This window comes from Penaeus vannamei, chromosome 1 (genome assembly GCF_042767895.1).
Source record: "Penaeus vannamei isolate JL-2024 chromosome 1, ASM4276789v1, whole genome shotgun sequence".
NCBI lineage: Eukaryota > Metazoa > Arthropoda > Malacostraca > Decapoda > Penaeidae > Penaeus > Penaeus vannamei.
Genome location: NC_091549.1, coordinates 8,365,415 through 8,380,414, shown reverse-complemented (window position 1 = coordinate 8,380,414; position 15,000 = coordinate 8,365,415). Strand labels below are relative to the sequence as shown.

At 45.1% G+C, this 15,000-nt stretch overlaps 1 protein-coding gene across 5 annotated transcripts in view; it reads right to left on the bottom strand.

Moving 5' to 3' along the window:
• Positions 1 to 15,000, bottom strand: part of Ptr (patched domain-containing protein) — a 152,337-nt gene that overhangs the window by 70,147 nt on the left and 67,190 nt on the right. For all 5 annotated transcript variants that reach the window (XM_070132515.1, XM_070132471.1, XM_070132417.1 and 2 more), the window contains 2 exons: positions 6,802 to 7,575; positions 4,856 to 5,187 (listed from right to left, as the gene is read on the bottom strand). In XM_070132515.1, the coding sequence (XP_069988616.1) occupies positions 4,856 to 5,187; positions 6,802 to 7,472 (1,003 nt within the window). In that variant the 5' untranslated portion in view covers positions 7,473 to 7,575. The remainder of the gene's footprint in view (positions 1 to 4,855; positions 5,188 to 6,801; positions 7,576 to 15,000) is intronic.

The window sequence follows — 15,000 nt, the reverse complement described above, 5'->3', positions numbered from 1 at the left end:
ACTTCCTATCACTTAAGAGTGTTGTGAAGAACGTCTCAAATGATAGCACACTCCAATCACCCTCCCAATCTCACCCTTAGAAGCATAATGTCAATCCAACGTCACCCTTATAAGTATGTCACCCTCCAACCTTACCCTTTTAAGTACGTCACACTTTAACCTCACCCTTATAAGTAGAACTGTAATCGAATTTCTGATCGCCCCGTTTACATGGAAGTAATCAAAAGAACTTTCTCCCATAATGACGACCTTCGGAAGCTAATACAAGACCTAATCAGTTACTTCCTCAGCCTTCGACTCTATCGCGTCTGCACGAGCAATAACACCACTACACGACTCATCTTTACACACATCCGCCTCTCCTATCCTGAAATACCCACGACTAGGAACCTCATCTACACCCGCGTTCGGATCTTCTCATCCTTCTCGACCTAACGCTAATCGTTATCTGGCGCGCGTGCGTGCGTGCGTGCGAGCGAGCGAGCGTGAGGTGATGGGCAGTCAACCGCACACTCTGGACGCTCGCTCTCTCCGGGATGACCTGTGTACACTCGGCTCGAGTCTGTCACTTTCTAAGGAAACAGAATGACGCGACGTATCGTGAGGGGGTGGGGGTGGTGGTATGGGTAGGTGGGGTGGGGGTGGGGGTAGGATGGAGTTGGTGGTAGGGGTAGGATGGGCTGGGGGTGGATGTAGGTTGGGGTGGGGGTGGAGGTAGGGTAGGGGTGGTGGTAGGGTGCGAGAGTAGATAGACAAGGGCAGGGGTGTGAAAGGGGTGTGGGTGAGACTACCAGGTATCGAAGCGGATGGCTGTAGGTGTGGATGTGGGTGTAGATGTGGATTTGGTTGTGGGTAAGGCTGCGGGTGTGGGTGTGGGTGTAACTGCGGATACAGATGTGGGAGCGAGTGAGAAAATGAATGGCGGAGGGGTGTGAGAGAGGTAAAAGGAGTGATAAAGATGGAAGGAGTAATCTAAAGCGAGGGAACGGATACTAGAACTGGACAGAAAACAAGCGAACGAAAATAAGAGTTAAAACTTACATCCACTGACACTCCTTTGAACAACACTTTCGATAGAGACGAAGACAAGACAAAGGAAATGGTGATGGATGTCGAAGAGGTCATGACGTTAACCCTAAGCTGATTGGTGATGAGGCCTATGTTTTCATGCTTATGCGGTGGTGACTAGACGCCCATCGTAAGTAGACCGAAAATAATTATAGATTGTGAACGGGAGTAGAATCACTGGTGTGTACAGTCTATGCAAATTTTATAGATATGGAAAGATCGCTTTAGGGGGAAATGACGACTGTGAACATTGTTGTTCTTATACATAAAATGTGGGAACAAGGAAAGGAGGAAAAGTTGGAAGGAAGGAAGGAGGGAAGGAGGGAAGGAAGGAAGGAGGGAAGGAGGAAAAGAGGGAGGGAAGGAAGGAAGGAGGGAAGGAAGGAAGGAGGAAAGGAGGGGAGGGAGGGAGGGAAGGTGGAAGGGAGAGAGGGAGGGAGGGAAGGAGAGAAGGGAAGGAGGGAGGGAGGGAAGGTGGAAGGTGGAAGGGGAGATGGAGTGATGGTGGAAAAGAGAGGGAGAGATGGTAAGAAAAAGAATTGAGAGAGAGGGAGAGATGGTAAGAAAAAGAATTGAGAGAGAGGGAGAGATGGTAAGAAAAAGAATTGAGAGAGAGGAAGAGAAGGTGAGAGAGAGGAAGAGAAGGTGAGAGAGAGGAAGAGAAGGTGAGAGAGAGGAAGAGAAGGTGAGAGAGAGGAAGAGAAGGTGAGAGAGAGGAAGAGAAGGTGAGAGAAGGTGAGAGAGAGAGAGAGAGAGGGAGGATGGATAGACAGACAGATAGAGAGAATACACAGGCAAACAGTAGAAGAGAGAATCTTCGAGATGACATGATGTAGCTAATTGTTCTCACTCTGTTATGAAAGCTTTGATGGTGAAATGCCGGCCACTACACAGCTTGCCGTAATCAGTTTAGTGTTTTGTCGGCTTGCAACATTCTCGAAGCCGCAATTTCCAGCCCTTTTTTTTGCAAGATGGTAAATCTAAGTATATAGGTGTAACAAGCTGTATCAACCAAAACACACATACATACACCTACATATAGACAAATATACATACAGACACACACCTACATATAGACAAATATACATACAGACACACACATACATATAGACAAATATACATACAGACACACCTACATATAGACATACAGATACAAACGCACGCACACACACACACAAACACCTACACATACACACCCATACTTAACCACCCACACACACATACAATCACACACCTATACTTAACCACCTACACCCACATACTTATACACAATACACACACACATTTATAACCACAAATACACAAACAAGCTAGCACATCCGTACATATCTATCTTAAACGTTTCGACCGCACAACGGACACCACCATACCGCCCCTCTTGCTCTCTCTCCCTCCCCCCTCCCTCTCTCTCTCTCTCTCTCTCTCTCTCCCTCCCTCTCCCTCTCTCTCTCTCCCTCCCTCCCTCTCTCTCCCCCTCCCTCTCCCTCTCTCTCCCCTCCCTCTCCCTCTCTCCCTCTCACTCTCTCCCTCCCTCTCCCTCTCACTCTCTCCCTGCCTCCCTCTCCCTCTCACTCTCTCCCTGCCTCCCTCTCCCTCTCTCTCTCCCTGCCTCCCTCTCCCTCTCTCTCTCCCTGCCTCCCTCTCCCTCTCTCTCTCCCTGCCTCCCTCTCCCTCTCTCTCTCCTCTCCTCTCCCTCTCTCTCTCCCTTCCTCCCTCTCCCTATCTCTCTCCCTGCCTCCCTCTCCCTCTCTCTCTCTCTCTGCCTCCCTATTCCACTCTCCCTCCTTCCCTCCCTCTCCCTCTCTCTCTCCCTGCCTCCCTCTCCCTCTCCCTCTCCCCTCTCTCTCTCTCTCTCTCTCTCTCTCTCTCTCTCTCTCTCTCTCTCTCTCTCCCTCTCCCTCTCTCTCCCTCCCTCGCTGGCCGCTCCTCTGCATGGAAAGACCACCTGTTGCTCCGTTAACGTCATTAGTCCAGCGTGACATTACGGTGTCTTGTGTGAATACTCTGGGTGTACACATTATAACCCAACACGCCCATCTTTAATCGTAATCTATATTTAATTTTGATTCATATGTATCAAGGACTGTCTCTGTGTCTCTCTCTCAATCTCTCTCCTTTTCTCTTTCTTTTTTTTCTCTTTCTCTCTCGCTCGCTCCCTCCCTCCTTCTCTCTCTTTCTCTGTTTGATATTATTTATCTCCATTAAAAAAAAATCTGAACTTTTCTATTTCGTCCCCATTAGGTATTTCATTCATCCAACACGTATACTGTACATCGTTCTATCTACCCATTCTCTCATTCTCCTAATACCATCCCCCCTCTCACTCCCTATCCCTCTCTATCCCTACCATTTCCAACATTTAAAACCCACTCCTATCAGCATAAAACCCCCACTCTTATCAGCATAAAACCCCCACTCTTATCGGCATAAACCCCCCCACTCTTATCGGCATAAAACCCCCCATTCTTATCAGCATAGCGAATATCACCCACTTTCTTTAAAACTTAGCGTTCAACGGAGAGAGGAGTTGCAGCGCCTTTTGTTTCTACCAGAGTCTTCGAAACTCCTCTTCTCTTTTTTTTTTCTTTCTCTCTCCATCGGCGGAAAATCTGCGTGTAATGCTGACAGATTCTATTCCGGGTTGGCGGGGGGCGCGCGAGAATCTGGTCGCCGCCGTGGACATCAAGAAACGAGGTGGGGGGGGCGGGGGGTGAGGGGTGTGGAGGGGAGGGAGGGGGAGCGGGGGTGAGGGGTGTGCAGGGAGGGGGTCGGAGGGAGGGCGGTGGTGAGGGGTGTGCAGGGAGAGGGACGAGGGGGAGGGCGGTGGAGGGAGGGGGTGGTGGCGAACGTCTTGCAAGTAGTTTGCTGCTCCGTTATGTGTATGACTAAGAGGGAGAGAGGTGGAGATAGGTGGAGAGACGGAATGGAGGGAGAGAAGAGAGAGAGGGGGGGTGGAATATGGAAAGAAAGAGGATAGGGTGGAAATATTGAGGAAGGGTAGAGAGAGAGAGAGAGAGGAAGAAGGGTAGAGAGAGGAAGGAAGGGAAGGGAAGGGAGGGGGAGGGATAGCGAGGGGAAGGGAGAGGGAGGAAAGAGGAGAGAGGGGGAGGGATGGGGAGAGAGGGGGAATAGAAGGATAAGAAAAGATGCCTAAAGGGCCTTTATGAAAAAAAAATCCAAAATCAACCTAAACAAATAACCCTGCATTAAAATTTACTTTTCTGCCTACCTCTACCTCATTTCTCTGAAACCCCACAATGAACTCTAACTCGGCCTAACCTCAGCGTCTGACCTCAGTGCCTAACCTAGCATTATCTTCTCCCAAACAATGCTAGGGAAAAGTCCATGTCTCAAAGACCTCCCTGAGGAAGTTACGATACAATACAAGCGGGAAAGACAATACAAGGGAAAAGACGGAAGGAAAACCTATACATATGCAGATGAATTATGGAACGAGGAGGCATGACGGTAAATTCGCTTAATCAACTATCTATTTGTGGTTCGGTTTGGTCGAACACCGGAATAGAGACGCACATGGAGATATACGAAGAAAAACGTATGGAAAAAAGGAAAAAAACAAGGACAGTGGAATGGAATGAGGAAATATGACAGTAAATTCGCTTAATCAACTATCTATTTGTAGTCCGGTTTGGTCGAACGGCGGAATAAAGACGCAAATGGAGATCATATACGAAGGAAAATCTGTAGAAAAATGGAAAAACAACAACAACAAAACAAGGACAGTTGAAAGGCCGTCCCCGTAGTTCCACACAGAGCCAACACTCACCTAACATGAGGAAGGGCGCCGCCATGTTGATCCCGATGAACTCGACGCCCAGGTAGATGAGGAACCCGAAGGCGGCGACGCAGGCCAGCACCGCCGACACGACGCCCATGAGGCCGAGCCAGGGCTTGGTGCGCACCCAGTCGCCCATCATGACGGTGGAGATGCTGAAGAACAGCATGATGGCGATGGTCACGCCGAAGAACGGGATCACGGAGTTGGTGTTGTTCTCGAGCTCCGTCTCCAGCGTTCGAGACACGAAGCGAGCCACCTTGATCGTGCCGAAGTCCTTCCCGTCCATGGCCTTCAGCAAGGACTGCTCCCACAGGGCGGCGCTGGGGGGGAGGGGAGGTGGGGGAGGGGGAGGTTAGAGGAGCGAACGGCAGTCGGGGAAGAACGGATTCGGAATGGCGAATCCTTTGTATTCCCGGTATCATAATAGCAATAACATCGATAATTACAACTTTTTTCTTACGCAAATAGCTAACTTCCTATTCTTTCATTCTTTCATAGCTGTATCTTGACCTGCACTGACACCTTTGGTAGTATAAATCTCGATTTTTTTCAGTGTGGCTCTTTATATAACTTAAAACAATAATAATAACAATAATAATAACAATAACAGTGATAAGGACAGCTGGAAGGGGGGGGGGGTTAGAGGGGGGGCGGTGGTCGGTGAAGAAAAGATTCGGAATCAGGAATCCTATTCATTCCTGTTATCATACTAACTGCAATGACAACATCGATAATTACAACAGTGATGGCTGCCAAGCTGATGCCAAGGATACTAGCCCAATAGTAACAGATGGCAAAAATAACACTAAACGCATTAATAACACTAGCGCAGACGGCGACGACCTCGATGGCCATACTAACAATACTAATATGCAAATTCCACGCTGCATATCGCCAGACTTTAATTCTCTCATTTGCATATGAAGGAGAAATCGAAACTAGTGAATTTGAATAAGAATGTAAACCTATCAGGTATTATGAACTGCGACCTTCACCCGTTCAAATTTTTTCTTGGACCGAAGTTAACGTGGAATGGAAATGAAGCCATTAATTATTTCCCCCTTTTTTCAATTTCTCAAATAAAATCGGGAATTCAATCGGGATTATAGTCAAAGTCGTCGCTACCAGATTCAAACAGAGACAATAGACAGACGCAAAAAAATGGCGGGAATGGACGAACGCAAAAAAGCTAAACAAACCGACGGCGGGAAAAATAAGCCCTCGGCAACTTAGGAAAAGAGTCAATACTTGCACAAGCGCGAAAGATCGCTCGCCAAAACCTCGCCAAAGACGATGCACCGAGAACGAGCGCGAGATCCGTTAACCAAAGTTTCCCCGTCACGGCCTCGGCGAACGAACACAAGACATACAAAACGGGCAAACAAGCCACGCGCGTTAAGCCTTCTCAGTCTTAGCTCTAACGTCAGCTCTGAGCGTTATCTATTCCTGAAGTTTATATAGGTATAAAGCATGAATTATGCGCGACCTCCTTGGCACTTCCTTGGCCAACCAGCTGACAGGTTCTTCGTGGCAAGATCGGAGCTCTGTTGGCAGAGGGCGTCGCGGCTCCGTGGTTGGCCAAGTGTATCCTTTGCTAATAGTGATTACGTCAGTCGAGCCAATGGGAAAACCCGATGATTTAAGGACTGTTTCTTATCTTAACCAAAGAGGAAAAATATTCCACTGATATGAATAGCCGAACGACTAAGATTTTTAAAAAGATCGCTACGTAATATTATGTTATGTGCCAAATGAGATACAAATACGTCATTTCTACGCGTCGCTGCGCCTTGACTAATTGCCATAATAAACAAACAATTAAGACAAATAAAATACTTAAATACGCGGCCCACAAGGATAAGCGGGCCTCCTTCAAGACCGTAATTAGCCAACAGGTGAAGCCCCTCCTAGCCTTGACAAAAGCGCTGCCTCACCTTTCGTCTTCCTTGCGGGTGTTGGTCCTGAGCCAGTAGGAGATGGACAGGGCCTTGACGCTCTCGATGGTGCTGGAGTTGGAGATCTCGAGGCCGCCGAAGAACAGCGGGAACACGTACATCTCGAACGTGTTGGGGTTCAGCATGAGCGGGTACGTCAGGTTGTACTCGCCAGCCTCGATTTCAGGCATGAGGTCCTTCAGGTCCAGGATGTTGTTCTCGTAGCACTTGCTGTCCCAGATGCCGCAGAGGTCCTCGTAGCGCACGAACTTGTCGTCGTACTCGACCCCGACGGTGTGGGTGAGGCGGTCGAGCTCCATGATGTCGTTCCACACCTCGGTCCTCAGCAGAGTGCCTTCATCCTTCGCCATGATGATGAAGCGGGCGAACCTCCCCGTCCTGGTCACGCGCGACGGGTGGAAGTCCGAGCTGAAGTTGAGGAAGAAGTTCTCCTCGATGATCGCCCGCTCGTCCTTGGCGCCGCCCGTCGTGGGGGCGAACAGGTACTCCGGGTCATCCTCGTACACGATGTTCTGGAAACCCGTGGCCAAGATGGCGGTGATGAAGATCGGGATGATGATGAAGTACCCGAAGTGGTTGGCGATGATCTGGCCCAACCGGTAGAAGCATCGGTTGAGGAAGTTGTCGAACTTTTCGAGGAAGCAACCCATGATGGATCGGAGTCTGGGGCTCTCGGCGACGCAGGCGGGGGTGAGGCAGCAGCAGCAGCTGGGGAGCTGCTCGGAGGTCCTCGCCTCACGTGGCTCCTTACACCTGAAAGAAAACAAAACATCACGTGACTACGGAGCAACAACTTTTAGAAATTCGCTGATAAATGAAAACAGGAACACTCCAAAAGAAAATATACAAGAACACACAACTGATAAAGTAGTATTCAATCACCGTGCTTTCACAACACACTACACAAGTACCTACAACACCCGGGACTCGAACCCAACCAACCCTAACGCCTGCAAGCGAGGGAGTCCGAGAGGATCGTCCGAGAGGAACGTCCGAGAAGCAACAACCAGACTGCGCGCTACCGAGTCATGTCACTGCACTCCTGACGTTCTCGAAACGAAAGCGTAGTGATCGTACGCAAACGCAATGCAGTTCGTGTTGGCGCGAAGGTTTTCTACTTCCGACAATTTATCCGTTCAAGTATGCGACAGTAACTGCCTCAAGCCAGTTTTACGCCGCGCACCGACTTCCTGCCCTCTAGAACACTATACACTCCTGTAGCACAGTTCTCCAGTTCTAAGCAGCGCACAGTCTTCCTGTCCTCTAGAACACCGTACACTCCCGTAGCGCCTTTCTCCAGTACTGTACACTTCTCACGTTTTTTTCACGTTCCCGGTACTGGCACCTTCCCCTCGGCACTCGGACTGCTACTGAACTGGCTCTGACACCTTCCCTCCTCTTATATTGCTCTCGCTTCATCAATACTTGCGTCTCGCCCGCCATTCACCTGGATCAATAACATCAATAACATGATTAAATCAAATTGACATGACGGTACGCGCGAGGACGCCGTCGTAATTACAAGGACTTTGACACTTACGAGCACGGCATCGATACAGGTCATCATTACCTCTTCGCCGATGTGCAATAAACCTAATATGATTAATCGAGCACGTAAATGGATCGTCCCTTTGATTACTATCCTGAGGACAGAGGAATTCGAGGAATGTCACGAAATGAAAGATAATAAACGTGTAAAATGGCCTGACCTTTTTTTTCTAGGCCTTAGTAGCACAAGACACGATTGGAAGGGTTACTAGCATAACTAACTAGCAACCCGGGATGTTTTAAGTTGTTTGTCTGCTTATTTGTGTGCATGTGCTTGCAGGATTTATTATGTTATGATAACTTTTATGCGAAGTCATGCTCTTTTCGAACTTATAAATTCGAAGACTGCATTTTCATTCCTTTTAATCTTCTCCATCTTTTTTTCTGTTTCTCTGCCTCCAGCTCCTCCCCCGTGCCCTCCATCACCACCTCCCCCTCCACCCCTTCCTCCTCCTCCTCCCCCTCCCTCTCCACCCCTTCCTCCTCCTCCTCCCCCTCCCCTTCCATCGTTATTCTTCAGGACAATGGACGTCACTACGGCATTTGAAGATCCCCTCAACAACAATGACAATGTGGATCCTGATCATATGTTTACCTCTGACGTAACCCCAACTCGGGAAACCCAGGAAGACGAATGTATTTTTCCCCTCAGGTCATACCACGCAGACACTCAGACAGACTGACGAACGGAGAGAGACTGAAAAACACATTCAGAGCCAGAGATACAGACAGAAAAAAACCCACACATATAGGCCTATACATATTTACTTGATCACTCCCTCCCTCCGAAACAGACGCCAAGGTTAACCCTCCAGGAGCCGTAAAACTTGCAACATTAAGGTCGATTTTCCCTTTCCTCGCAATTTGGTTCCTTAGCAAGTTATTTTTCTCGAGTGGATTCTCTAGCCACGCAGGGGTTCACGGCCGACTGCGAAAGGTTCGGTTCTATTCGCAAAAGGAGGCACGGGGAGGGAGGGAGAGAGAGAGGGGAGGGGGAGGGAGAAAGAGAAAGAGGGGAGAGGGAGGTTGGGAGGAAGGGAGGGAGGGAGGGAGGGAGGGAGGGAGGGAGGGAGGGAGGGAGGGAGGGAGGGAAGGAGGGAGGGAGGGAGAGAGAGAGAGAACGAAGTGTAAAATAACGGAAAAGTTGCGGAGACATTTTCTTCTGGAATTTCATGACGAAGTGATTCTTTTTCTTATTTTTTCTTAAAGATGGAGAACAATTTATGCTGCCGAGTTCAATGCATTCTTCTCATTCAAACCCAAGAAAACATTCAGCTATTTACCAACTCAGTGTTACAGAAGAAATGAACAAACAGAGCATAAGACTCTGCACTCCCTAGGATAAAGAATATTTACACAGCATATTTACACTCCAACAATTACTTAGCCAAGGATTCAAATATACATATATTTTTTTATAAATAATAAAACAATGTGCTAAATACCTATAAAAATACGTACTACTTCTATATTCTAATCATGGTTAACTCTATACCATGCAGGCCTGTTGAGTTAATTTAGGCCTTATCAAAACCTTACAGTTCCCGTTTCTTTAGCCTCGCATTCTAAACAGTCCAAACATTTCCTTGTATTCATTATCACTATATAAATTAGGTCTATATACAGCACTGTTCAGAAGTAAATACAGAATAAGTAGCTACATCATATTTTGCTTATTCGAGTGTAAAACAAAGCTACAAAGAAAAAATGTGTCCATATGTTAGCAGTTAATAAACGATACAAATTACCGTTATAATCTTACACTTGTGGTCAAATCAAATATCCAATTTTAGCAGACAATTTAATTCGGAATCGATTCTTAACCTAAATTCCTGTCTACTCTCATAAAATACTTGTCATTCTATCAAAACAGATTTGCCATCTATTAGTGCTACACACGATCTATTATAAAACGTCGATTTTCATATATCAGTGATACGCATGACCTATTAAGAATAATATTACAAGCAAAAATGTCTAGAGAGTGAAAAAATCTTAATATATAATCTGCTTTCTCTAAATACACACACTGGTTTTCTTCTATATTATAATATTTTCCAACTACGAGTTTGAATACACCTTACTTAATAGACGTTATGGATTACGTGTACTAGCGTGTGATAATAACCCTCATCTCTAAACATTCACCCAGTTAGATTTACCACATGGTTTTCACCTTCGAGAAAGAAAAAAAAACCGTTACGAAACAAGCATTTCAATCATTTCTCTCCCTCTCTCTGTCCCCAAGCGATTCGAAGTGATGCAACACCGAACAAGGGGGGGAAAGCCACTTAAAACCGCCGCCAAGGTCTCTGGGTTCCCTATTCGAGTCCACGAAGTCCCAACAAAAATAGGCAGCGAGTGCGTGGGAAGAGTGCAGTTCGCCACGTGGTACTTTCCCCGACTTGCAATGCTGACAATAACCCCCAAAAAACAGCCGAGACCATATATTTCTTGCACACGCCAAAACCCCATCTTGTGGTCTCATCGCCTTGGCCCCTTTCGTCGACTTTCCGTTCTGGAGAAAAGTACATTCACATTCGGCAGGAAAAGAGGTGCTTTAAGCGAGCGATAAAAGAGTCGAAATGATTCTAACAACAGAATTCTCCGATCCGTCTCAAGGTTAGGTACCCGACACTTCTCAAAAAGCTCCCGACACGGATTCTCAATAACCTAAATTCCCGACGATCCTCGCATAACCTTTCAATAACCGCGATCAAAGCATAACGACCGAGGATTTCTCCGTAATCTTTCACCCTCATTTTCTTAATAACCCCAGTACCGCCACAGGGTAAAGCGTGTGACTGTGTGAGGGTTAAGAATGAGCGAGTGAGTCAGTTGCGATTGGGTAACCAGTTCGAGAGAGAGAACGAGGCCACAGGTGACCGTGTTTGCTTTGAGGTTATTATGTAAGAGCGCGTGTCACCGTACACACGAATATATGAACAAGAAACCTGACTAAACGCACAAAAATCTGGCTCGAATCTCCTGAATGACTCACGAATGGACCATATACGCTCTATGCAATCTCTCGATGGTTACGTCACTGTTGCGTCATACCTGCGTTTAGCCTTGGTACATGTGGGATGTTATCTTCAATGCGTCAAGAGTCAGAGAAAGAGAATGGAAAGAACAAAAAAATCCTGTTTATTTATAACTTTGATTGTTCTTTTATGAGCATCCAGATAAGAGAATCGCAGTTTTTGTTCGGTACGTAACGGTTCAGTTTAAATAATCAAAGGTTTCAGGTAAAATTCTCGACATGCTTCGCGCTACCTATTCGCAATGACAAAATACAAATAAGCAAACAAGAAACTACCATTAAAACTAAGGTCACGAGAGCTCATTACGCGAACCAGCCATTATAAAAGGTAATTACAGCATGCTTTAAAATGCTCTCGCAACGCTTGTTACAATCAAGCATTTCATTCATACATTTACATTCTATGAAGAAAAAAATATCGTTTTTTATGTACGATTGCGCGGTAGCAAGGTGTGCAAAATAGATGTGAGCAAATTAAATGGCAAATGCATTAGTAGAAGAAAAATACGGATAGAAAGTAAATAAAAGGTTAACCATGTAAATTATCATCATAGCCTAACACACACACACATACACACACACACACAGTATAATATAAAACACATACACAAAACAAAGGGAGTGTGTTATGTGCATGTCACAAAAGGTTATCTCTGTGTATGGCGACAGACACTGAATATTCAAGCGAAAATCTATTTATTAGTTATGCAACATTTTGCAATTCGATAAGCAGAAAGGGGAAAAAAGTCCGTTAACTGTGACTCTAACTTCATAATAAATTCTTAGAATACAGGGTGAAGAACAAGTAATACGAGAAAGAAAATCATATTAACATGAACGACCTAATAACATACACAAAAAAAGAAAACGAAAAAAAGTGACCATGACCCATTAAAAGTAAAAAGAAATACAAACTCGACTGTGATCATTCTTCATAATGGAGTGTTTATAATGTATGTTTATATAAAAAAATATATATGAAAATGTTTCCTAGGTTTACAGCGTGTCTGGCATTATTCTAGAAATGCGGTTAAGATATATAATGTTTGAATGTTTATATTAATTAATTCGTTTGCCTTGAATCAGCAAGTCCGTTCTAAATTTACTTTCAAACTATTCCTAAGTTTAACCACGTGCTTGATTCACACTTTATAACGTGTATTTACTAGAAACTTGCATCAAATTTCTATTTCTTATTTTCGCTCTTCTTCTGCAATAACGGATGAATTTACACCAGAATTATATACCGTAGCAAGCAATACTATCTCACAATACAAAGCAAACAACTTGCATACCTGGGGGAAAAACCCGTTCACTTAACGGGGAAAAAAGTATGGGCGAGGCAAGGATAACTCCTTTACATACTCCTAAAGCTTTTCTGAATATCGAGAGCCTAAACAGGTTTGGAAATAATCGGGTAATTAAATAACATGTCTACTTTAACGGAAAATGTTTTATAAATTTCTGAAACGAAGTTGCAGTTCTCATTTTTCCCACATGTGCTTATTTCAAACACACGAGATACGTACAGACGCCTATATATAACCATACACGACCATCACACACAAATAACAGACGCCCATTTATAACCATACACGGTCATCACACACAAACAAAGCAACTATAAAAATGAAATAAAAAGAAAAATCAACCCATGCTTTGGCTAACTCCAAGTTCCTCCTCCTCCTCCTCCACTGGCCTCCCTCCCTCTCCCTCTCCCCCCTCTTTCTCTCTCTCTCTCTCCACGTCCTTCCATCTTGTGATTTGTCTTGGCGCAAACCCCAAGGTCTCCGCGCTCTTCAACTGGACCACTGGCGGGCATGTTTCAGAAGTAGCATATTATCGCGTGCTGTTACGAAAGTGTTGCTGAGGAGGAGGAGGAGAAGGCTACGTAATTTCTCAGGAATATGGTCGCCGTCGCTTGCAGCATTTTCTTTTTTTCTTCTCATCTCTCTTTTTAGGTATTTATCTAACGTGAAAGTATGCGCGTTTCATCACCCTTGTTTAGGGAGGACTTCAGCTCCGTCACCTGGTCTGAATTACAAGCCACCAATCATCTCTCGACAATTACTAACTGTAATCACCACTTTACCCTGGCATACTCGGCACAACCTGGGCATTAAAAGACCAACTTCCTGGTTTGGGGCTTTGAAGCATGTAGGCCTAATCTTTCTAAATCCTGAAAGTGGTACCTTGTGGTCTGTCTCACCCTTAGAATAGCTCTGACTGGCTAGTGTGGGAAGGCCCAAAATAGTTCCTAAATTTCGTACTGCACTGATCGCTTTGCGCGTTATAAGAGAAACTATCTCCCCTTTTCACATTTTTCCCGCCCGAAGCTGATTGGAACAAAAGCATGCCGTTTCGCCAATATGTCCCGATAACCACAGCAATATCTGGACCACCATTTCGACATATGATTCCTTAATTCCAGATTCACCGAAATCACTCTTCGAAAACAATATCCCACAAAACGCACGATAAAAGAAAACTAAATAGCATAGCAGCCGTTCAAAGAGACTTACGTCGCATCACCGTAGGCATGGATATATCTTGGATGTAGGTTAGCCACAAACAGCTGAGTGTCGGAGCCCATTCGCTGCCTCCGTCTCTTCCATTGTTCTTCCATTTTCGGGGCCTTTCCCTTCTTCCTTTAGCGTTGTCTCACAAATATGTATATATTCCTTTAGTGTCGGAAATTCACTTTTTTATATCGGTCACCTTCCATGAACGTATAATCACTGCCAGTAAACTTATTCCTCCATCATTTCAAAAACTTTACGAGACACTTATCCTTCTTCAATTCGTAAATTCCACATATACTTCTTCCCTTTTCCGACTTGGAACACACAGTAAATCACGCGTTTCCGAAATTCTCTTCGTTTTTCCCGAAATTCAAGGTTAGGAAGCAACCTTTGCCGTACCTACACCTTGTGTCGACTGTGTGATTTCTTGTCTTTCTCTTTTCTCTCCTTCCTGTCTTCGATTTCAATGACTGGTAACAACTCAATTGCCCCATTTTACCCTGCAACTGCGCTTGAAGGCTTAACGTGCAGTTCGTGTCCTTTAACAAATACAATTTAGCCGTGAGACAAGTCATTCCGATCGTCATGGAATATCTTATCATAACTCACGCGAAATATTCGTACGTGGGCACAAAAACTCTCGTTAATGAAGAAAAGGTACCTGAATAAATAAAATAAAATAAAATAAGCGTAAAAACTCTCGTTAACGAAGAAAAGGTACCTGAATAAATAAAATAAAATAAAGTAAACATAAAAAAATAAAAAAAAAACAAAAATAAAAAATAAAAATCTCAATTTGCAATTATAATCTGGCTATCTACCTTCAAAACACTTCCTTGTGCAATCCAGAGAAGTCACAGGTCATCGCAAACTGGTATTTTCTAGAATATTCCATCCGCGATCTGATAACAGATACCCAACGTTAATATAAAAACGAACATCATGAACGTAAAATATGAGTTACAGACAGACTTCATAAAAGCAAAACTCATTATTTATTAATGTTCATTCTTCCTTTCATTAGTACCTCTGTCACGCATAGAAAACGCATAGTCATTCTCCTTG